The 23786-nt window shown below is 39.9% G+C and overlaps 1 protein-coding gene and 1 long non-coding RNA gene across 2 annotated transcripts in view; one reads left to right on the top strand and one right to left on the bottom strand.

Annotated features, from left to right (window-relative positions):
• The window catches only part of SYBU (syntabulin), a 42773-nt gene extending 32868 nt beyond the window's left edge, over positions 1 to 9905 (bottom strand). Inside the window, exons 1-2 of the mRNA XM_068182791.1 lie at positions 9760 to 9905; positions 9398 to 9584 (exon numbers count right to left, since the gene is read on the bottom strand). Coding sequence (XP_068038892.1) covers positions 9398 to 9584; positions 9760 to 9786 — 214 coding nt within the window. The 5' untranslated portion in view covers positions 9787 to 9905. The remainder of the gene's footprint in view (positions 1 to 9397; positions 9585 to 9759) is intronic.
• A 1307-nt stretch (positions 9906 to 11212) lies between these two features.
• LOC137475900 (uncharacterized) lies at positions 11213 to 23463 on the top strand. Its single transcript, XR_011000127.1, has 3 exons — positions 11213 to 12522; positions 16272 to 16388; positions 22480 to 23463. It is a non-coding gene; the product is annotated as an uncharacterized lncRNA (long non-coding RNA).
• Positions 23464 to 23786: the final 323 nt, after the last annotated feature.

The raw sequence follows: 23786 nt of genomic DNA, 5'->3' as shown, positions 1-23786 counted from the left end.
CTGGATTTCATCACTTGAAATTCTATGTCCAAGCCCTCTCCCAGATCAGACATGCCTGCCAAATTTCAAACACAAGCGCGGGACAGTGTCTCCTCAAACAAACCATCAGGAAAGTTGCTCAGAGCACTCTGACATTTGCATGCCCTGACTAACCTTTAAACAGTAAAGTCAAAATATAAACAACAGTATTAAAGATAATAATACTCTGAAAAATTGACAAAAATACTGTTCTTGTAGACTTTTAGGCTATATGTTGAGATGTGATTATTTTCTCAGCACAGCTATCTTAGAAGGTTCACTAGATTATGCCTTAGAACCTTCTTTAAAAAAATACTGCCTTTCCCAAAAGGCTTCAAGAAGCTTTGAATATACAACCTCCTTATATAACATATGTAAATAATTAATTATGCTCTTGCTGAGGAAGCACTGACTTCTTTTTACTTTTACTCCTAGCTGCCAGATCAAGTTAGGCACTCCTGTGATACTTGATTGGTCCCGTTCCTGCCTGATCCCTATTTCACTGTCCAACATTTGTCTCCTCCTAAGAGTCTCCTAGCCAGTGTACAGGCTGCACATAGTCTGAATTTGCACCAAGAAATGTGGATTCTGAAATTAAACATGTGGCTCTAACGAAATTTTGAATGTTCAGTGTACCAAGACAAAAACAATTTTGTGGCTTTTACATGATGGTTATGTTTGCATTCATCCCAGGATCTGTTGGTCTGGGTAGCCACAGCTCTGCCAGGAAGGTGCACTGCAAGCTGGCTATTGGCAGTGAGGGTACCACAAAGGATAATTTTTCTGGGTAATCTCCCAGCCTGCTTGTCTGCCTCACCTTTTTTGACCCTCAGTTTTTGGAACTGTTTTGATCTTCTCTTCATGGCCAGCCTTGTAGCACGGGGGTGTTTATTCAATTATGAAAGTTGCTGACAGACACCAAAGGGAACAGCACCTACTTTGCACCTGTAAGTCTTTTTCTGTATTAAAAAGAGAGAAAGAGGCTCCTCTGGAGGGCGAGTCAGAAGGACAGCCCCATTCAGGCTAAGTCATCCCAGTACTCCGAGTCACTGCCTGCAGGGCTGCAGCTCTCTCCAAGGACTAACACAAGCACTGCTCTGACCTGGGCAGCTGAACCAGGGAGTGTAAGGGCTCAGTTCCCAGCAGAGAAAACAGCTCATGGGAGAGTCACAATGTCATTCTGGAACAACTGGGGAAACACAGTAAAAGCAGCAGAGGAAACATCAGAGTATAAAATTAGTAGTACACATAGAAAGGCAGAGGTAGGAGCGTATTCACATTCACACCAGGAGGGTCTCAATAGGCAAAAATCCTACCTCATATCTCTGGAGGCACCCTCCCCTTTCCAGCAACCACTGTGGGAGCAGAGCCTAAGGTAAAGAGTGTGAATATTCTCCTCAGCTCCTGATTGTACTAAAACATTCCATTTTTACTGAGGTGTAGTGGCCATTCCAGTATGTGATTGTATGTACTCTGTAGCTTTGATAATTTGCTAGGAACTATTTGTCGCTTACAAAATCACACAGACTTTAGAAAAATATATTTATTAACTTCACTAAAGGTAGAGCCCTAAAAATGCTACTGGTTTTGGTCCTTCTGATCAATTTAAAAGTAATTTCTTAGCTATTTTGAAGATCTGTTTGGCTTGGTATTTAAGAAGATTTCTCAGAATATAACGTACTTGTGAGGCAAGTCTCTTACCAAAAGTCAAACATAGTAAAGCAGAGCTGAAGCACAAGGACAACTACAGCAGTGTCAGGAAAAGAGAGGAGGCCTACTTATGCAAAATCCTGCCATGCAAATAATTTCCACATTTAATCTCAGTGTCTCTGCAGACAAAACTTGAATTAACTATGCTCCATTTTGCTTGTGAACAAAGGCTGGCTAGCAGCTCCACCACTCCCTGAGGTCACCTACAGAGGCTGTGCAAACTCTTGTCCTTGAAGGGTTTCTACACTCTGACAGAAAAATATGTGGCTGCTGGGATGTGCTGGGAACAGTCCAGCTTCAAAAAAGAGGCTGGATTAAATGATCTCTACAGGTCCCTACAACATACATGCTTTTCTTTTTGTCAGATATTCCACATCTGGAATACACCCTGCTATTCACGGTCCATCTTTCAAGCTACAACTTTTGACTGTAATGTTCTAGTCACAAAATCTAACCCAGTAAAATCATGACTAAACATCTTCAACTGGTTGCTGAGGATCACCAATGTACAGGCAACTTTTATACCTGTTGCTCACCAGCCCCTTTGAGGTGGCTTCTGTCACACCCACAGGCTGCCCACTAAGTGCTGAAAATTTAGCATGAGAGCTGCTCAGTGACTTTGGTAAGAAGCCCTCTCAACTCAGTCACAGCATGGCAGGAGTGCTGACAGGCTGAGATTATACAGAAGAGAAGAGAGGAAGGTGAAAAAAGATGGACTGACCTGCTCCTAAGCTTGGGCATCTTTTGCAATGCAGGATTTCAAATAAACATGTCTTTAAAGCAATCTGCTCTTGATATCTGACTAGGCAATTGCTAAGTCATACTGAAGTAGCTAATTTTAATTGATTTTGGCAGCAAATCTACAAATGTTCCTTCTACTCGAACATTTCACTAACAAACAGGACTGACATGAGCTCTGTCAAAACATATGAAAAGAAAGAGAACTATATAATTGTGGTTTACTGGCTTTGTCATTACATTTATAGCCCTACTAATGGTTCATTACAGAAGAGAAGCATAAGGGCTTACTAGTAAAAATATCAATAAAAATAGTTCTGTTACTAGGAGAGCTGTGATCAGGAATAGCACAGCTCCCTGAGTTTCATTATCACATCACAGAAAACATCTGGATAAGGGGTTTAAGTGATAAAGGACTGAAAAATCGATTTGAAATTTTAATAGAAATTTTTTAACTAAATGTAAGGACAGGAAAGAATTTAAAAAAATAAAGACAAAGAAGAGTCTTTTCTGTTTGGAATGGGCTTAAGCAATTTAGTAGACCTCATTAATATTCTGAGGACAACAGCTGGAAGTAGAACCACTGCTGCTACCTCTGGTGGGAAAGCACTGACTACATCCAGTGTAAGAAATACTGTGCATTTAATATTAACATTAAGTGAAATATATGGGTACATATAGATGGGTTTCTGTAGGGTTTTGTGTGGTTTATTCCATTATGCAGCAAAAAAAGAAATTAGAAATATTCTTTCCAGTTTTGAAGGCACCATATTGGGAAATAAAAATCTTTAATAGATCACAAAGAATTTTGTACCTATTCCTCAAATGGTGCAACATGTTATACTCATTCGGTCTCATATAGCTCTGCCTCCATGGCTAATAGCATATAACTGTGACCCTCACAGCTTCAACATCATCTCATAACGTTGCCCTGCTTACCTTCTCGTGGAAGGAAATAATATATATTCTATCCATTGTTGTTCAATGCATATTTTTCTCTTCTCCTTTAACTATCCTCAAGCCCAGAGTGGCACTTAGCAGCACCATAGAATCTAGTCACATACATTTCAAAACACTGTTTGAAAGTTTCATGGATACATACTAATCCTATAAATGTAGGGCTAAAATATGTAATGCTGAATTTCTCTTAAAAGATCAAGATTCTCTTTTAACACAAAGTAAATCCAAGACTTCTGATTAAAGTTTCATTCCTGTTGTGATTTTCTTCAGAGTGTATGACAATATTCAACTCAACAGAAAGTTGCATGAAAATCACTGTAAAAAAAAAGTATTGGATTATGCATTTGTGATGAAGAAAATACCAGATAGTGTTTAGAATTCAGCCCATAGCACACAATAAGCTATAACAAAAAAGGGCAGTAGAAAGTCTGAGGTGTGATAGAAAGGGTGACTGTTCTCAGGACACCATGCAAAATGTTCCAGGGAGAATGGGAACTGTCCTACTGACCCCAGGAGGCTCTGGGTTGGGTTTTAAAGGTTCACAGTACTGACAGACACATTAAAAGGTGATAAAAAACATCCAAAAGGTCAAATATTTTGGCTTCCAGATGTTGTTGTGTGGCAAAAGGAACAAAAGGATTGTTACTTAGTCAGGGGGATTAAATACTGAAGTTGAAAGGGAAGCAGGCAAAGGCCAAAAACTGGGGAACAAGCAGACTTTACTCTTTAGTACCTAGGCACTGTTCTTATTTCCAGGTTTGGAACAGATCTCTGTGCCACAGTGACAGAACTGGTGGTTCATAATATGAAGCAATGATAAATTATTGCATGTAAGCTGGTCCAGCAGGAAATTCTCGAGGGAAGCAGCAGTGAGAAAAGGAAGCATGTCACCAGTGCCACGCTCATGAAAAAAGGCCATATGTGTATTTTTGAAAGCAGATTTTGTTTCAATCTTTTTGTAAATTAATATCACTGAATTGCCTCACAAAGTCTGTAAATGAAAGTGCTAGAAAAGACCTCCAGAAGTCTGAAAAAAGGCAAAATGACTGTGGGAAAGCTTGTAATAAAGGACTGCAGGAAAGAGAATCTAACTTTCAGCATCACATACTTGAAAACTTTTAAGTATGTTTGTTTGAATCAGTAACTCAGAGAAAAAAATCAAACACACAAACCAGTAAGGAACTATTTAAACAAAATATTTTTTCATATACCTAGAAACAAGAAGAATGAGAGAGCTCACTGTTTCCATAGTAATACATACATATATATAAACAAATAATAGGAGCAACTACTTTCAGTAATTTAAACTAACTGTCTGGCCTCAGTCTGTTGACTTGTTAAACTACTAAAAATTTAGTTTTCTTCTGTATCTATTTCTATTCAGGAATATGTATTTCAGTACACATACCTATTTAGTGTAGTCTCCAAGGCTAGCTGCTTTATAATGCAACCTGCTTCAATGCTCTCACAGAGAAATTATGTACTGGAGAGCAAGAAGGTACAGCTTTTTTCTTCAGTAACGGTTGTGCAACCTCTTCTTCTTGTCTATGGCAAGCAAAATAGGTTGTGCATTCACATGGACTTAATAAGCCTGTCTCAAGCCTACATGCTTTTCTGGACACACACTGTGAACTCAGCCCTGGCATCCACCAATAGCTGGGCCAACTGGCAAATAATCTCTGAGATCAAGGGCACAGGAGCAAGTGAGCAAGGAATGGCAACACAGAGATTCCTGCTGCAGCACCCACACCCCAGGCTTACAGCACAGCCACTGTACACGGGCACATTTATTGTGCCACACATGCAAAGGACAAGATTTAAATAAAATCTCTACCCCAGAAAAGAACAAGTTATGAAACAAGGATTGAACTTGAGTAAGTGTTGAACCAGATCTTGAAGTTTTAAAGAAAAAGCAAAAACAAAGCTTCAACTCCTATTTTTGAAGACTGCGTTGGAGTGAGTCGCAGCCATTAATGTACAGAGATGCTGGTTTTCAATAGCTCGTAGGACTATTCAGTCTAATCAAAAAGGTGATTTACAGGTAATTTACAGGTAAGCCCAAGAAAAGAGGAATTGTTTGCTACAGGTATAAACCAAGTCCTCTGGCTCAAAAACTCCTTTGCTGAAGTAATTATTAAATATACAAGTGCTTCCTGCAAAGCTGCATTTTGGTTACCATAGCTTCACTGCATTCCCTGCTGAAATTCTGGCAGCTGGCATCCTAGAAAAGGCTGGAAGAGAACTGGGCATTGTTGTAAAGTCATCTTCATACAGAGAAATTTAAAAGCTGAGCTATTCAAAAACCAAAAGTAGAAAAGAACATATATCCCAGACTAAATTCCTTTTTAAAGGAGAAGCTGAATACACTTACTGAGCTTGGCACAGGCTGACTTCAAACCAAGGACATGTACACCAAAACCAAAGATAGTGCTCCGCCCAAAGTATCATATTTCTTACAGAGCAAACACTAACTGGAATGACCAAAGGCCCAGCAGCTGCTCCTCCATGGATCCCTCAGCAGGAGGCTTCTTTGAGATGCTCTGGATCACATTCTCTGCACAACTGACAAGGTAAGTGCACGCAGCCACTTGGAAGCCAAGTGCAACTTAGGAGAGAAACACGTGTGACACAGGCAAATGCTCTGCAGCAGGTGAGCCACACAAAGCTGCTGGGAGAGTGTTTTTCCATCATTTGACATCATATGAGTTCTGTGGCTAACATCCAAGCCAAAGAAGAGAGGTGCTCCCATATCAAATGACAACCAGAACCCCAGATGCTCTAAGGTTTTAAGAAAGGGTTGTGCATGGTGAATGCAAACACAAAAGCTCAGCTTGCCTACAGAACATCCAGACAGCATCCACATTCACTTGGCAGAAACAAAGACTATTAAAACACATATAAAAGCATATTAAATTTTTGTCAGGAATAACACAGATATGACTAACACTCTCACAGTGTTTCATATGGACTTACAAAGCAAAACTGACATAAAGTCAAGTGCAAATAATAGACCAACATCATCAAGTGAAGCTCTGATTCACTCAAACAAGACAAAGAGGGAGCTGATCATGCAAATTTAAACCTATCACAACCAGAACTAACAACTTCTTCAAAAGAAACTAAGCATTACAAAAGCCATCTCTTTTCTGTTGCCAAGAGATAGTTTTTGCTGTTACCACCATGCTTGCAGCACTGCCATGGTTCCCAAAACCAACATTATTAATACCTACAAGATTTACCCTCATTTAGAAAGAAGGAACTCCAAGCCTTCACTTAGGCACTGAGACCAGCATAAGCACACAAGAAAAATGGACAACATCAGAAGCTCTAGCGAATGAAGCAAAACATGCAAATTTAATGGATGAGGGGAAAAAGTAATTTCTTTTGGGGTAAAAAGAAACCTATAGATCATTACTTGGGGTCAATAATAATGGAAGAAAGGTAGAGAACAATTTGACAAGAAAAGGGTAAAGAGGAAAGGAATTATTCCAGGGATCAATTTATACTATCTGCTGCTTATCAAAAACATTTTGGGGTTTAATGCTCAAAAGAAATTACAAAAGAGACATTTACCCAAATGCTCACAAACTTTCTCAAACTGCTACATTAGTGCTCCCATCTGCTGTTATCTTCCAAATGTACTACTTGCTAATTTTAAACACCCTTCTTGCACATGCTACTTCTAAATTAGGAAGAAGCACCAGGAGAGGCAGGTCAGGGCTGTGGCCCCTCCACTCACCTCTCACACATCTGTTCACCATCTCCTCCCCAGAAACAGGAATTGGCAGCCACCTGCTGCCCCTGGGGGATTTCACTTTAAATCAGACAAATGCTGACAAAGAAGGATCATAAGTAGAAGACAGGAAAGAGATGTCAGAGAATGAGGAAATCAAGTCAGTGACTGTTGCTATATCTGCATCCTAGTGAAAAATCCATCAAACCTAGCAACAACTGAACCAGGGTCCAGGATGGAGGACAGCCTTGGCTGATCCATGGCTGTGTGAGGTCTGAAGATGCAGAGCAGCAAACCACATAGTGTGTACATGTATGGGTGCTGCAGGCAGCTTTAGAAACACAAAGCTCTCACATGGAGAAAAAAAAAATCAAATTGCATCATTGCAGCATGCATTAAATAATAAAAAATTAATAAAATAAGTAAAAGAGATGAGCAGTTGTGCTTAAGATGCAGGTTAAGAGACCAGCACTGCACACTGCAATACCTCTGTGAAAGGTGCCTTAAAACTGTCAAGCCATGAAATCAGACACACCCAGAATAAAAACAACGTGCTGCTGGGACTCAAGACAGCCTGTGCAGTGCAGTGGGACAGCAAGGGTATATGACAGTGGCAGCTACTTGTTGAGTAGAGCAGGGTACAAATGCAAAAGATGAAAAAATGTCAGTGATCAAGATGAAAGGCTTGTCAACACAGAAGGAAAAAAATCAGGATGAAAAGCAGCCATTTGGGAGAGATCATAAAAATAACGTTTTTCTAGAAAGCTTCAAAAGATTTTATTTCTTTGGAACACGCAAACTCAAGCAGGTAAGGTGGAGGGATTAAAATGGCATGGGAAAAAGACTCCAGCATTCTTACGATCCTATGATGTTTGTTTAACTCTCTGCATTGTTCATTAAACAATAACCAAATAGATCATTCCACTGAGCCTGAATTGCAAAATCTGGCAGAGCTAGACTCAAACATGGATATTGTGTTTCTCATCTAAGAAAACTTGTACACTGTGTTCAATACACTGTTTTTCATGAAATGAGTAAAAAAAGTAATAACAGTAATCTAATCCACTGTAGTGAAGACCAAGATACATAAGAGCGTTCTAGTTTATTCCCAGGAACACCTCTGGTAATTGAAAATACTTTATGAACGAAAATAAAAGGAAGCTTAAGAAGTTTCTCTGATACTAACTATTGTAAAAAGACTTATAATTCAGATTTTTAAATAGAGAATCACAGAATCATAGAAATATTTAGGTTGTAAAGACCTCTGAAGTCATTGAGTCCAACCTAGCACTTCCAATTCCACCACTGAAAATGTTATGCTTTCCAAAAAACTGACTATTGAAAACAAATTTCTCCACACCAGAAATACCTTCTGAATTACCGCAGGCATATTGAGTCCAAGGTGTTCATGATGTGACCCTCAATTTTGTTATGCGTGTACATTAATGTCATTTACAGTGAAGAGTTTCACTGAAATAAAAAATTACTCACCACTAGTAGGCACCTGAGTCTTTCACTGCCAGTTGAGGCATTTAAATTGTGCTAAACTCTACACAGGGCAAATATTCAACATAAAAAATCTGGTTTTGAGTTGTCGCTCATGAATATTTTGAAGAGCAGATGACATATTTTGGTCTACAGTTAGAGAGCAATAATTTACTTCTGATCAATCACACATCCATAGCCCTCTCTGTAGAGAGGCCATCATGCCCAACTCATATCTGGCGACACATTCATCAGTAGAAGCCTGAATTCTGAAATAAACAGAACTTATTTCAATATGACAGTGAAGAGTTCACCTGCATATTCTGTTCCAGTTCATGGAGATCAAAGGAATTGCAGTCTGATAGCAACTCCCCTGTTTTACCGACTTTTGATTTAAGGGCTTTTCAAAATGCCTTAATACCAGGCTGCAGTTGTTAAGGCAAATATTTCTTTTTAAAGCAACGCTTTTGCCACAATAAAACCGCCAACTTTTTTAGCAGTGGATAGCAGAACTCGGAATGGAAACATCTGGTGTTGCTTACGGACACATATTAAAAGAACAGATACTAGATTTCCCTGGAAAAATCAATGGTTGCCCTTCTTCATGGGTAAAACGGATTGCTCATGCGGGCTCGATGGGAGCCCGACACACGGATGCTGCGGCTGGGATGACAGCGAAGCCTCGGGGGTGCCGTGTGGGGCACGCCGTGCTCCCCAGAGACCCCGAGGCTGGGGGGGATCTCCGTGCGGTACCTGAGCAGAAGCTGTTGCTGCTGATAGTCCTGCCGGAGCCCGCGGAGGAACTGGGCGGGTTGAATTCCCGGCTTTCCTCTTCCGAAAAGGGCGATTCGGATGCGGGAGATACCTTCTGCTGCGGCCGAAGGACCAAGCGGGGGATGCGGCTGCGGGACACCTCCTTTTCCAGCTGCGTCCTCTGCTCCTGCTCGGGAAGGGACACCCCGTCAGGAACCTCTCGGATGCGCCCTCCTCCTTCCATCATCGAGGCAGGGGCAGGCAAATCCCGGCCCCTCCGCCCCGCCAGGGCGGGGGCAGGACGCGATTCGCCTGCCCCTGCTTCTCGCTCCCTGCCGCGCCGTCCATCCCCGGCTCCTCACCTTACTGCTCTCCCGCAGAGGCCCCATCGCTCCTCAACCACGGCGCAGCCGGGGACAGGCACCTGGCATGGGCGAGAGGGATGCGCTGAGCGGGGCTGCGCTGTCGCTGTCGCTGCGGCGCTGGGGGTGGCGTTGCCCGGCCCGGCCCCGCCGCCGCTCCCCGCCCCGACACGTGGTGCCGCCGCAGCGCCCGCGCCGCGCCCGCCCCCGGCGCTCCGGCAGGTGCGGGGCTGGGGCGCGGCCCTCGGCCCCGCGGCCGCAGCTCCTCGGCATCGCTGCCGGGGGCAGCCCCCGCCGTCCGACCCGGCTTGCCGGGCCCTGGCCGCGAAAGCGGGAAGGAACGCGGGCATAAGGAGACTGGGGCAGAGGGCAGATGATGCCGGTACAGATACGATGGATGTTAGCAAAATGCACCGTCAGACTTCTCTGCTTCTTAGTCATAGAATCACAGACTGTTAAGCGTTTGGGAGGGACCTTAAAAATTATCTAGTCCTGACCTTCCCGGCCATGGGCAGGGACGCTTCCTACTAGACCTGGTTGCTCAAACTTTTATCCAAACTGATCTTGAAGATTGCCGCTGCTGGGGCATCCACACTTTCCCTGAGCAACCTGTTCCAGTGTCTCACCACTGAAATCAAAAGAATTTCTTCCTAAAGTAAAGAATTTCTTCCTATTATTTTTCAGTGAGATGTTTATGGAACATGTAGAGAGACAAAAACTTATTTGATTCTGACATAAAAAAGTACTTGATTCTCAGGTGATACATTGCAATATATTTAACTGTAGTATTTTCTCTCTTGCCATTCATTGTGGTAATTGTCCTTGACCTTCCTATTGATTAATGCATGAGTGGTAACCTTGTTCATCTGCTCTCTAGAGAGGATCTATTTAAAAAACAAACATTATCAGGACTACACTCGGGCCATAAGCATATACACACAATGGGTGAAAAGGACTGCTTTTTCACAAGAAGGGTGATGAAATTCTCAATATGAAACTCATTTGAGGTTCACATATATGTCTATTTATAGGACTTAATGAGCTTGCAGAAGTTGTACTTTCAGCAATCCTGTTTTGGGGCAAAGATCTCCTTTACATTTGTGCTTCCTGGTTTCGGCTGGGATATAGTTAATTCTCCTGTCCTGGTTTCAGCTGGGATGTAGTTAATTTTCCTGTCCTGGTTTCAGCTGGGATGTAGTTAATTTTCCTGTCCTGGTTTCAGCTGGGATATAGTTAATTTTCCCGTGACACCTAAAAGGGCCCCAATTTTTCTTGGGAACTTCTGTTTGCTATTAGACTGTAAATATTAAATACTGTCTCAAAAATAATTACAAGCAAATCTGCTTTTAATGTGTAGTGTAGAGAGCACAGCAGCAGTAACAGGAAAGGTGATGCATTCATCTAGACCTCGAAGAGGAAAGAGGACACTGGTAAGTACTGCCGCACTGATTGTTGTATATCCAAAGAGTCATAATTACTAATTTATTAACCTGGCATCAGAATTAGATCCATTACTTATGTAGAGCTCCAAGCTATGCTTTGCCAAAAAGATGATACCATCCTTCCCTGGCAGTGACAAGACATCTATAATTCAGAGACGTGAGGTAGTTACAGCTGAAAAAAAAGCCTAAAATTCCTGTATTAGAAATTCTGTGCTTTTAAATTATCTTCTAAGCACTGGCACCTACCTTCCTGCCACAAAAGATCAGGAAGAATTCTGGACCTTTCTCTACTGCTCCAGGACTGTTTCCATGGAAAATTGCAAATCACATATTTTAATCACACAAATTTGCTGTTCTGTTCAGTAGAGATCAGGGCACCTGAGACCGTGGGCTTCTCCTGACACCATGGGCACCCGTGGCACATTGGGGTGGAAAATTCCCACGTACATTTGCAAAGCTGCTGTACCAGTAGTAAGAGTAAGAAGAAGCTGTGCAGCAGCACTGCCATTGCCATAGTAACTCAGCTCCAGAGCTGCTGGTGCTGCTGATTCAATTGTCAGAGCCTGTTTTATCTTTTTTCAAGCTCAAATTTTTGCCTTGCTAAGAAACAAGATATAAGAAGTGAAGTCTTCAGGCTGCCTCAGGATTCATAATGGGATGTGATTCCTTTTGATCTTCTCTTCTCTTGGGATAGAGATTTATGGCCTTATCATAAATCATAAAACAATCATTAACCTTCAAGCAAACATTTTTTTCCCCTTACAGTTATGTGTATCTTATAAATATTGAGGAATTAAGTCACTTTTCAGTAACTGATGAATTAATTAACTTTTAAGTCACTTATTAAAATATTTTTACTTTGGACTAGTTAATCATCAGTACTGGGAGAAACACATATTTGATATGAACGTGTGATATCACTCTTATTCCTCTCATGTCTTTTACAAACTGTCGAGATCTCTGCACGACATATAAAACTAATTTTATAACCAGTGTGTAACTGAAGAAATCTGTGTTTGCTGGAAAGAAAAAATGTTATGCATTCATAAGGGCCTCAGAAAACCTACAGAACAAAGTGTCTTCTTAGCCTTTCCTTGCTTTACTCCCTCCTGAAAAATAACAGCTCTCCAGGAAGCTGCAGAGGGCTGCAGATTCAGCAGAAGCTCCTGGACTCCAGGAGCTGCCAGGGGAAGCTGGGCGCTGTGCCAGGCCCTGGGGTTAGACCTTATGCGTTCCTGAGTGGGGAACAAGGTACATGAAGCAGTTTTTATTCCAGGCTTTTCTACCAAGTTCTTCATTCTGGTAGAGTGCTCTTCCAGAGGTACATTGTGGGGAAGAGAAGATGCGGTGAAATACAGAGGATCACAGAGTACGTTTTGCTGCTGCCTCTGAATTTTCTCAGTGGGAGGGGGAATGGGATTCTAATTCAGTAAAGTTTTGCTGGCCAGCAGTTAGCTGTGTCCATTAGCACAGTCACAAGGAACTCATTGCATTGACACTTTCACATCTGAACTGCTGAGAGAAAAGCTTCACCTGATGTTTTTGCAGAGCTTTCTGTGAAATTTGTTTTTCTAAGTTTATTTGTTCCATCTGATGGTACATTGTTTCGAGACGTCCACAAATGCTGTTTTCCAGCTTGCTTTCTTGCAGTGTAGTAGTTTTGCTCATGAGCTGCCAGAATAACAGCAGGAAAGCAGTACAGTAAAAGTCTCAATATCTTAATTAAGTGCCCAAATACCTCAGTTCAGAATTGGGCACTTCAGAAGAATAAGCAGAAACCATAGCATACTCAGGAGAGAATTGCCTAGAGCTCAGCAGTATGTCCAAGAGTCCCTTTGCACCATTCCACACAAGTGGTTTATTCATGCTGCCAGCAGAGACCAAATCTCAACTGCGACCTTCTCTGTGGTATAGCCTTTAATGTTTCTTTCTTTTTCCATGAATTTTCCTTTTCTGTGTAGTAGCTCAGCTTCAGCAAGAAGACTTCAACTCCTCACTTTTGTTTTGACCAGTCCTTCAGAATGGAAGCAAGTAGGACTTGTAGGAAGTCAGAGACTTCAGCAGTCATCCCAGGTGGCAAAAGGAGTGGAACTTTTTTGATTTTGTTTTTGTTGGGTTTTCTTGTTTGCTTTTGTTTTGTTTGGGGTTTTTAGGGGGGTGGATGTGTTTATGTGTGTGTGTGCAATAATTAAAAGGCTGACCAAGGATTCCTGTCTTATGTGAATTCTTACTCAACAGTCACCTCATGCACCTTTGCTATTTTTATGTTGTCACCATTTGGTAGTTGCATGTACTTGCAAAATTTGGCTTTGTGGAGAAGTGAATGCTTCCACACTCAGGTTATCACCCAAAGAATGCTGGTCCAAAACCAGGCTGGCTCATTGCTCAGATCAGGACTGTTTCAAATTTTTATAATGCTGAAAGTACTTGTGAACATTTGGGATGGAAACCAAAGACACATTTTGTGATCTTATGTTCATTAGGGTTAGATGGCTGTCTCACAAAGTTATTTTGAATTGGAGAGTTTTGGTGCCTAAATCTCTCTAGATTCAATTTCATGGGTCTGAGTTTTTCTTTTATGTTTTGGCACTGGGCTTTCACAGGTTGACAAAGTGCAGGCAATACCTGTACTGGCCACAGGCCATGTTTTGGTTTTGGATTACCTCACCCTCTGAGGTCAGTGATGAATGAGGCAGAGGGCAGAGCTGGGCCCTGTAATCCCAAGACTATATGATTTCATTAATGCCAGCACAGAGCTGATAATGCTTCTGTTGGTGACTTAGAAAGCATGTGTACTTTGCCAGCTGAGACAAGTTTGCTTATCAAATGTGTTGATCCTGTTTTTCTATTCAGATGGGTTGTATAATATCAGCAGATCTCACTCAAGCGCTTCAGAAATGCTAAAAAGAAAACCAGCTGGAGCTAACTGTTTTCATAGCAATAGTTTACATTGGAGGTCAGCAGAGAATTACCTGGAAAAATTCTTTCAGCTTCTTTCAGAAATACTAGAAAATGAGAGAAAGATGAGAAGACTATGAATATCATTATAAGAGAGAGAAAACAGAAAAGGGGAAGAATTGCTTCACGTTGGTCTTGGGCAAAATAATAGGATTAATTTGGGTCTCTGAAAACACAAATCATAGGTTAAAAATACTAAATTATTAAATATTAAATTAAAGTAACAGGTATCGGGACATCTTTATAGGAAACATATCTTGTAAGAAAGGCTCATTGGATTGAATAGTGACATTTTACAACTTACAGCCAAATTCAAAGAAAAAACATCTGGGACAAATAATAAAGCTCTGCTAACAGGAGGGGAAACTGTTTGGAAAGCAAATTTGAGAAAAATACTTTGAGCCCTTAGTAGCCAATATCTCAAGATGAGTTCTTAGACTTAGACTGTGGTTAAGAGAACTAATGCAGAAGAAGTGGAATATTTAGCTGAAATAGGGGAGGGATCTTGCCTGTGTACACAGTGTAAGATGTCTGCTGGAACAGTCTGTTCAGTGCTATTGGGAAAGAGTTCAAGGGAAATACTACTTACTGCAAGACATTTATTTAATCTGACTTCTGATAAGAGCTGTGTGATCTGTTTGTACTAGACAGATCTCTGTCAGTACTGCTCAGTGAAATGCAAGCCAGAAAGCAACCTAAAGCACTGTGTACTCTCAGATGTTTATGAAGCAGCCTATATATGTATGTGACTTGTCTGACTTCAGGCATCTGAAGCTACTGTGTGAAATTATGAGGTATAGAGAGGCAGAAACATGGCAAGCAGGCACATCTGTGCCTGTGCCCACACTGGAGATGGAGGTGCAAGGAAGGATCTGTGGCCAGCAACTGCCTGGATTTAAGCTTCTCTCCCCAGGGGTCTCAGAGGTCTGCCAAAACTCATGACTCAGCTCTGCATCCAAACAGTTTGGTAAATATGTGAAATTTGGGTTAAAGTGCAGATTTGATCTGCTTTTGAAATAGTATAAACCCATCTAAAAAATCTATCTAGAAATTATTACCATTACTTACTGTAACAGGCACTCCCATCATAGTCTGTTAGTTTGTAGATGTGTGGTCTAAGTGGCACAGAAATATTCTGTGTTTTAGACTTCAGCTGTGCTTGAGCTGTAACAGAACAAAATATGATATTGCTATAAAGGTCTGATTTTTTTAATTCATAAAATGGTTATACATAGCAGGACACGTATTTTGATAATCTCTGAGAAGATTACTGCATGGTCCAGTGTAAAAGATTAGGAGTGGCCTTGTTATGATTCCTAAAATCCAACCATCTAAGCTCAATAATGGTGTCCTACTGCAACATATGGCTTTTTTATATAATGTAAATTGTATACAGATTTGCAGTAGAGCTTGGGATGCAGCTGTGGTGAGGTCCTGAAAAAGATGATGGTGTGCAGCTATTTCTGGTAAATGAGTCCTGGTGTAATCTTCAACCTTAATTGGTTTAGGTTTTGGTATGATATTGCTGAAACCTGAATACTCAGAGGAAACAGATGGGTCAGACATGGACGCACACAATGCCTCTTACCTCGTTTTGAAAGCTTTTCTGCTTTGGGGCAAGTGCTCATTTTATCTTGGCTCAGTAGTATCAGCCAAGCATTATTTAAGCTGGAGGATACAGACATGGTGGATCTGAGAGACATTTTTTATATTGTCAAAATAAGTGAGGAAGGACGTAGTGGTGGTATTCAGCAGTTAATTATTTCTAAGTGCTGCATCTCTTAGGGTTATTTAGGAAATGATTTTAGTATCTTGCTTTATTTTCCTCAGTACCTTATGTGTGAAATTATGAGATATAGAGAAGCTTATAGTATATAGCACTTGCATCACAGAGTGGACAGAAAAAGCATTTGATTTGGAATCTGAAGTCCAATTTGGATATTTTTAGTTCAATCTGGAAACAAGTGTCATTTGTGAAAGGACTTTTATGACCCCAAAACAGGTGTCTGAGAAGTGTCTGCTCATTTAGCTTGCAGACCTAACTGTATTTCTGTGTTCCGATGAGTAAAAATTTTATTTCTGATCTACTTTTATTCTGTTCTTAGCATGCAGGTAGAGAAGAATTTGATTTTGAATCCTCTTAACTGTGGGAAAGGCAAAGGATGCAGTGAAATGTCTATATCAGAAAGTTTCCCAGGAGTTGAAGTACACTCTTGCAGAGCTCTTAAGGTGAGCTCAAAATTAGTTGAAGACATTTAATAAGTTTAAAAGTATGAACTCTCACTGATCTAGTGTCTAACATGGTTCTTAAGAGCTTTCTCCTTTGAATCAAAGTAATGCCTTGCCAATTACCACATGCTTCTGCCAAAATGTAATGATTGGAACCAGTATGAATTTGATCAGTTTATAAAAACAGTCACCCAGGAGTGAAAGGCAAAATGAGATGCCATGATGGTGTAGAAGGAGATGGCATCTAGAATGTCCCCAGAGGCTCCTCTGTATGAGCCAGAGAACACTGCATGTGCTGTAGCCAAGTGAGATGTGATACTGGAGGTGGCAATCAAGCCACCTAAGGCTGTGGGAGGCAAACACAAGGCAATGGGGAAAGGATGTCAAGGGTGCACATATGATCTGAGGCACTGCTGGTCAAATAATGATATGATTTCCCATGCTCCATAAATGAAGCACAAATCCATTTCAGCTGCAACTGAAGTAAGAAAACCAGCATAAACTGTACATAATTGCCAATGTCAGTAGCTGTCCAGCTTCAGGGAAGAGCAGAAACTGCATTAGCAGAGCACTGTAATTTGAGCTCTGGATAACTAAATTGAATTTAACCATATTTCAAAGGTAACAGCAGAAGAATGGTCAAAGCAGCTTTTTTACCTTGTTCCTTTTAAATGGCAAAAATATGAACACTACTTCCCCACTCCCACCACCACCAAGCAGACTAAAAACTAAGAATCTTGCAAAGGCTTTTATCTTCTTATTAAGCACTCTATTAATCCTTCTGGAATTGCTTTAAAACTAGATTTGGGATATGTGTGAATTTTTCAGTGCTGAGGTTCAGTATTGGACAAGTAGGAATTTATATATGTGTATTTGTCTGTAAACTAGTTCATGAAAACTTGAATAGCTCAGAAGAAGAGCCATAAATATGCTTTTTTATTTATTCAACTGATGTTATAATATTTATATTTTGATCTTTTTAGAGCCTGGTCTTGCTTCTATCAACTTCACAACACTGATGTATATAAGCCAAGGAGCATAACACAGTTACTGTCCTCCTCCTGCTCTTGTTCCTTCCTGTCTTCACTGACATTCTCGGCTAGACACTTACCCAGCAGTTTTGTCCACATAGGCACTCTCTGAGAAGGTTTAGAGGTGGAATTGTGAGCAGGGACATGCTCTTTTTGTCTATTTTTCAGTATCTATTTCAATGGGATCTTGAAGAGGGCCCTGAAATGCTACTTTGTATAAAAAATAGATGGTAATATTAATATGAATAAATGGTCAAGATTAATGACTTCAACATCAGAAAGATTATCCGGATGCCAGTTGGGCTACAAATTCTTAAATAGTCAAATAGAATGTTTACTAAACGGATTAAAAACCACTGGTGTAAGGGTTCTGGAGCGGTGTGTTTGTAGTTCACAAACTACACTATCCTGTGTATGGTTCCTGACAGGTAATTTCTGCTTGATAACATCCACCCACATAACATGTGAATAAGGTGTGTTGTTACCATCCTCTCATTCCCTTTCAATACGATAAGCGTGCCATCTGGGACATTTGAAAGGCAAATGCCACGCCTTTTTCTTTTTCTTTTTTTTTTTTTTTTTTTAATCGAGGCATCTTCTTTAGACAATGGCAATATCACATTTTCCACAATTGTCAATGAATAACAGTGAGACTGCCTTGAGTAAAAGCCTTGTGAAGTTTCTGAGAACATTGAATACATGAAGGGCATAAATAATCCCTCACTTTAAAAAAGAGATGTATGTTTGTAGGGCTGCTGAAGATTTTTAATGTTTATAAATGTCAAGAAGAAGAAACGAGAATTTTAATCTTAATTTTGCATCTGTTTCAATAATTTTATTTACACTCTAAGTTTGTAATTTTATTTCATTTTTCTCTATAAGAAGACAAGATAAACATGAAAATATTTCCTACTGATAAGGGATTGTTGACCGTGTCAAATATACTGTTGATTTATAGTGTGGTTATTGAGCTGAAAGGACTGAATGCAGTTTGAGCCGTGAATTATGGGTGACAGTGCAAGACTACATCAGCCCCCCTTACTTATTTATTGAGACTCAGCTGTGTTTTGCAGGCAGTGCCCTTCTCTTTAGAGAGGCCCTTGGCTGCAGTGGGTGAGATGGCAGAACTCCTGCTGAGATATGTTGGCTCTCTCTGTGTTGTTCCAAACTGGCTGGAGGCGCCCAGCCAGCAATCCCCAGCTGCACATGTCTGACACCCAGTCCCTCGGCTCCATTTAATTGCTAATTGCAACAAATGCCTCCCAGAATTCGAGAGCAGGGGCATCTGTGTAACTGTAGGGAAAGGAAGGGATCGTGTCAGAGCTGATTTCATATCCCATTCCCCCGGGAGCTGCCCTGGGTACTGTGCCACCTGGCACCAATGGATTTCAGCGTGCCCTGCTGCAGCACAAAACAGTGTTAGGCAAGATTTAGTTCAGGAAAGATAAGGAATTGGGCTCAAATTTTTCTGAAATATGATTCAAACCCACAGTCCTTGTATACTCATAATTACCAGCACAGCTGAAAGATTATGTTCTGCCCTGTAGTTCCTACCAAAATAAGGCCTAAGATTTGAAATCACCTAGTGAGGTATTGCTGTAGATACTAAGAGGGACTTGAATTAATGCAGTTATTGCACACTCATTGGTGATAGGAATTTCAAAAGATTGAAAATCCTTGTTAGTAAAAACATATGGTATTAAAAATTGCCTATTCTTCACATTAGTTTTCCTGTTTTCCTTGTACTTTGCTCTCTTAATCTAGATGTCAAGTGATCAGTGGGCTTTTTAAATTATTTGAGGGGGTAACCAATGCAGATTCACGTTTTCAAAAGTGTTAATTTTTTCCTTTGAAAAGTGTATTTAAGAATGTATTTAAGTATGCTGAGTGGTAGGTTCCTTTGTTATTCCATACACCTCTTATTTTTTCTTGTCATTTTTATTTTAATATAGGTATTTTATAAGTCATTATGGGAGACTATCATGACTGTTAACTGTGGGTTTGAGTTGAGTTTAAGCAGTCAAGAGCACCCACTCACCCCACTCAAAACATTAGTCTTGAGTTTTCTTGGAGGGCAGATTTAACGCACATCAGCGCACAATGCCACAAATGCAGGACTTTGATGCAAGGAGGACTGCCATTCTGCTCATGGCAAGTCTGCAGGGTCTGCCCTCAGAGCACTATTAAAATTGCATCACTGCTGCAAGGTAACTTAAAACTTGATAAACAATATTTAAATAACACCCAGTGTTACTTTTTATGGTATCAGTAGAGTTAAAAGAAACATACTTTGAGCCTGGACTCAAGAGAGAACTTGTGACAAAATGAAATATAGCCTGCTGAAACCTACTGTAAGCAAATACCACAAGCTATGCCAAACAATTATGTTAGTTTCACATTAAAGTAATACCAAATAGAAAGAGAGGGCTTACATATTAATGTCACCACTGTTTTTAAGTGGTACAGCCATGAATAAGCTGTAGCACTCATCTGGCAGAAAAGGCCATTAAACCATAAACTGTTTATACAAATATCCAAGACAGAAATGAGTTGTAGTGGTACGTTGCGGGAGTTTTAAAGACTTGTTTTTTAATAAGGAAGAAATGGATTTGAGTATTAGAACTGCTTTCTCATACTATTTAGGTATATTAGAAACACTGTTGTTATTTAAGAATTTAGTTTTCATTACAGTTTAAATAAGGGCCGGCTCCTCTGATCCGGTATACATACAGAATGTTTTTTTTTACTTTTTATTGTGAGAAGTTATTGTGTAATATCTGCTCTTTGCAACAAGGCAGCAAATAAGGGATTAGTGTTCAGTTCATGCCTGATGCATGGCAACACTTTTGAGTTTATAAATGGATTTTGGTGGATACCACTGAAGTGGTGAGATTATATCTACTTAAAATATCAGGTAAGGAACTCGTGTCAAAACCAACAACTTGAGGTGTACTCTTGTCCAAAGATATCAAGATTTGTATGCTGTTGATGGGTGTGAGATTTCATGCTCCTGCCTCAGGGACATGATACAGTTTCTCATCAGATACTCCAATGCTTTTGCAAACAGTCTGTATCTGTGACCTGACCTTGACCTCCAGAGAAACTCCCTTCTCCACTGCAGCAGATGAAATTGGATGTGACTGGAGAATACAGGGCTTCGTAATGAAGGGACATTTTATCTTTAGAGGTTGCAAAATACACTAACAATTTTGATTTCAGAGCTGAGTTCAACTTTTTTTTTTTAAAGAATCTCTTGGTTTTGCCACCTGGGAATCTTCACAAATAGGTTTAGCAATGCTTCAACAGAAATACAGGTACTTCTAGGTTTTAAACCTATATTTTTCAAAAGTTTGTATATTAGTTTATTTGTTGCCCCAAATATGTATTGAAAGGCACCTTTCCCTTGGACCTCACAAAACTTCCTTTTCACAGTCTATCATGAATCAAAATTATCTACATATCACTAATCCTACGCAGTCTAATCTCACCAAAATTACTGTATTCAGCTATATTTTTTGTATAATTTGGCAAATCATTCAGTACATTTTCAGGGTTCCCTAATTCATCTTCTCCCAAGTACAATTTCTTCTTCCATCTTTTGTGTATGTCAGTATGTTAGAAATATTAGTTCAGGAGTCTGAAGTTTGTTTTAATGTACGATAAGAACATTTAGGGATTTCAGAAGTTAGTAGACTTTTTGTGCTTTGTAAGGTGGAAACATTCACTGACAAGCCCTCTTTCAATGACAGGCAACTAAGAACATCAGCAGAGGTGGTGATACTTCTTTCTTCTTCAATTAGAATCTCATGTTCTGTAGACAGAGGGAGAGCAATTACATCTCTTACTGGTTTTGTATAGTAATGTGTCACAAATGCTGCTCATACTCCTGGCTTTTTTCACAGTTCTTAGATGATGGGATGCCTTTTCTAATTTTTCTTAATGATTACTTACATCTGCTTTTATTGAAGACATTGTGGGTTTTCTCCAGCTTCTTGTTAGAAGCCACTATTCAATTCCAAATAGGACTAGAAAAAATATGAACAGTATGAAGTCATACTTGGAATTGTTCCCACTCAGAAAATGCTTTTAGATTAAGAGTGCAACCTCATTCAATATTTAAAATAATGGCAATACTAAATAAACCTGAATTCTGTCCTATGGAATGAAGAAGTTAAATGGTACCTTACTCCTCAGATTAATTAGGAAGTTTGCATGGAAGTTGGCTTAGTGTTTCAAATAACAGAATTTTTTTATCATCATCTTGCAGGTTCTGGATCTTGGCAAATATAATTGTCTTTGTAGTAATTATAAATGCATTTGAAATGTTCTAAGTGGTAAAATGGCATCTTATTCTGTTGCTTCTTATGGGAGTGTTAGAGCAGCATGAGAGAAGCCTTGATTCTGCAGAGGCAATGGTGTGCATGTGCCTCCCCCAGGCTGTGCAGAGGCTCAGGCATGTGCTTATCTGGTGACGCTCAGATTTTTTTGTTGCTGAATGTAACAAATCAGGTTCCTTCCTATCATCAGTCTGTATGTGGTTTGGTTTTCTCCTCTGTTGAATATATCAAATAATAAATATGTTCTCTAGATGGTAATAGAAATTATTCTAGGAGTAAGAATTTCAACTATACCTATATTGATTCTGGTAGGTACATGTCTAACTTGCTCTTAGAAGTCTCCAGCAATGGTTTCCATAATTTCCCCAACCACATTACTCTTCCACTCTTAGTAATCTTTACTTGGTGTTTGAACTTTCTGTGCTAAAGTCATTACTTCTTGTCCTGTCTTCTACAGCCATGAAGAACAGTGTGCTGTTTTTAGCAACTTTTTATGCACTTGAATATTGTCCCTGCTTATCTCAGTTCCTCCTTATTCTGTTCAGCGCATGATTCCTTCATTTATTTTAATTTATTCTGTTTAAAACAATCATCATATTATACTCATATTATATAACTTGTTATGATTATTATAAATTCTAACCATTCTTCAAATCTCTGACAGTCCCATTCAGCTTGGAGCTGTCGGCACATTAACCATATAGTCCTTATTTCATTATGCAGGCCACTAATGGAACTGTTTGCCAGACTCAGGATGGATCCCTGAGGACCCTACTGAAAAACATGTTGCCATTTTTTCAATGAGCCATTGAAAATTGTACTCCTGGTATTATTTCGTAACTGGTTTCACATCTAGTAAAAGATAGTTCCACCTCTATCACGTGTTCCTAGTTTGCTTTGAGAATGCACTGTCAGTACAGTGTCACAAGTACTAAAATCAAAATATATGACTTCAGCTGTTTCTCTCTTACCCACATGCCTGTGACCCTGTCACAAAGGAATTTATATTGGCTTGACATAATTTATTCTTAACTAATCCACACTGGCTCTTAGTCATCTCCTTCTCTGCCGGGTGCTTACAGATAGTTTGTAGAAAAATGATCATTTTGATTCAGGGAGGGAGCGGGGAGGAATTGACATGAGACCATCACCATGGGTGGCTGTCAGCTAAATGTCAGTGGCTACCACCAGAATAAAGCCTACCTCTTTAGACTCTTCACCCTAGCTGCCCTCCAGACTGCAGCAAGGATCCTTGCTGCCTGGGAGTCAGTAACAGGCTGTGTCTGTGCCAGCCAGCCCTTGTGCCAGGGACTGGTTCCTGGCACATTCATTCGACTCCTTGGGATGCAGCTTCATTCTTCTTAACCTCTTGCATCCCTTTTCAAAGCTGAAATCTATCACAGTTCTCACCAGTGGTAAGTACTTGATTGGCAAGTGATCTTTTTAGTGAAATGAAACTTGGCAGCATGATTTGTTCATACTCACTGAATGGTAGGCTAACAGTTCAAGTTTCTCCCTTATGATTGAAGTCCTCCAAATGTCTATTGCATCAGATTTTTTCCCCTTGTATGAGAGTAATAATTTTGTCTTGAAGTTAAAATCTGTTATCTGATAGCTCTTTTAGAGTGAATTTTATTGAAGTGTTGGCTCAAGTGCTTATTTTCACTAAAATGTGACAGCTTAATAGTTATATTCATCTCGCTACATTTTAAAATGATATCTGGTGGAGTTTTTTTCCAGAAAGTGAACATGTCGAACATGAGGAAAAATAACATAAACCTATATATAATAGCATAAAACTATGCATTATATATAATGTAATAAATGTATAATTTATAATAATGTATAATAAATGTATTTATCTAGGAATAAACTTCATATGTGTGCCCTTAAAAAATTATAATCAAAATCAATTTAATTAAAATTTTTTAATTATACCATACCTCTAGCGCAAAAAAAAAAAAAAAAAAAAAAAAAAAGACAGTCCCCAGGTGTTGCTGGCACATTCCCTGAATGCTCCTACAAGCAAG

This window comes from Anomalospiza imberbis, chromosome 1 (assembly GCF_031753505.1).
Source record: "Anomalospiza imberbis isolate Cuckoo-Finch-1a 21T00152 chromosome 1, ASM3175350v1, whole genome shotgun sequence".
NCBI classification, from domain to species: Eukaryota; Metazoa; Chordata; class Aves; order Passeriformes; family Viduidae; genus Anomalospiza; species Anomalospiza imberbis.
The sequence above is the reverse complement of the archived record's forward strand: the minus strand, read 5'-3'. Positions and strand labels throughout refer to the sequence as shown.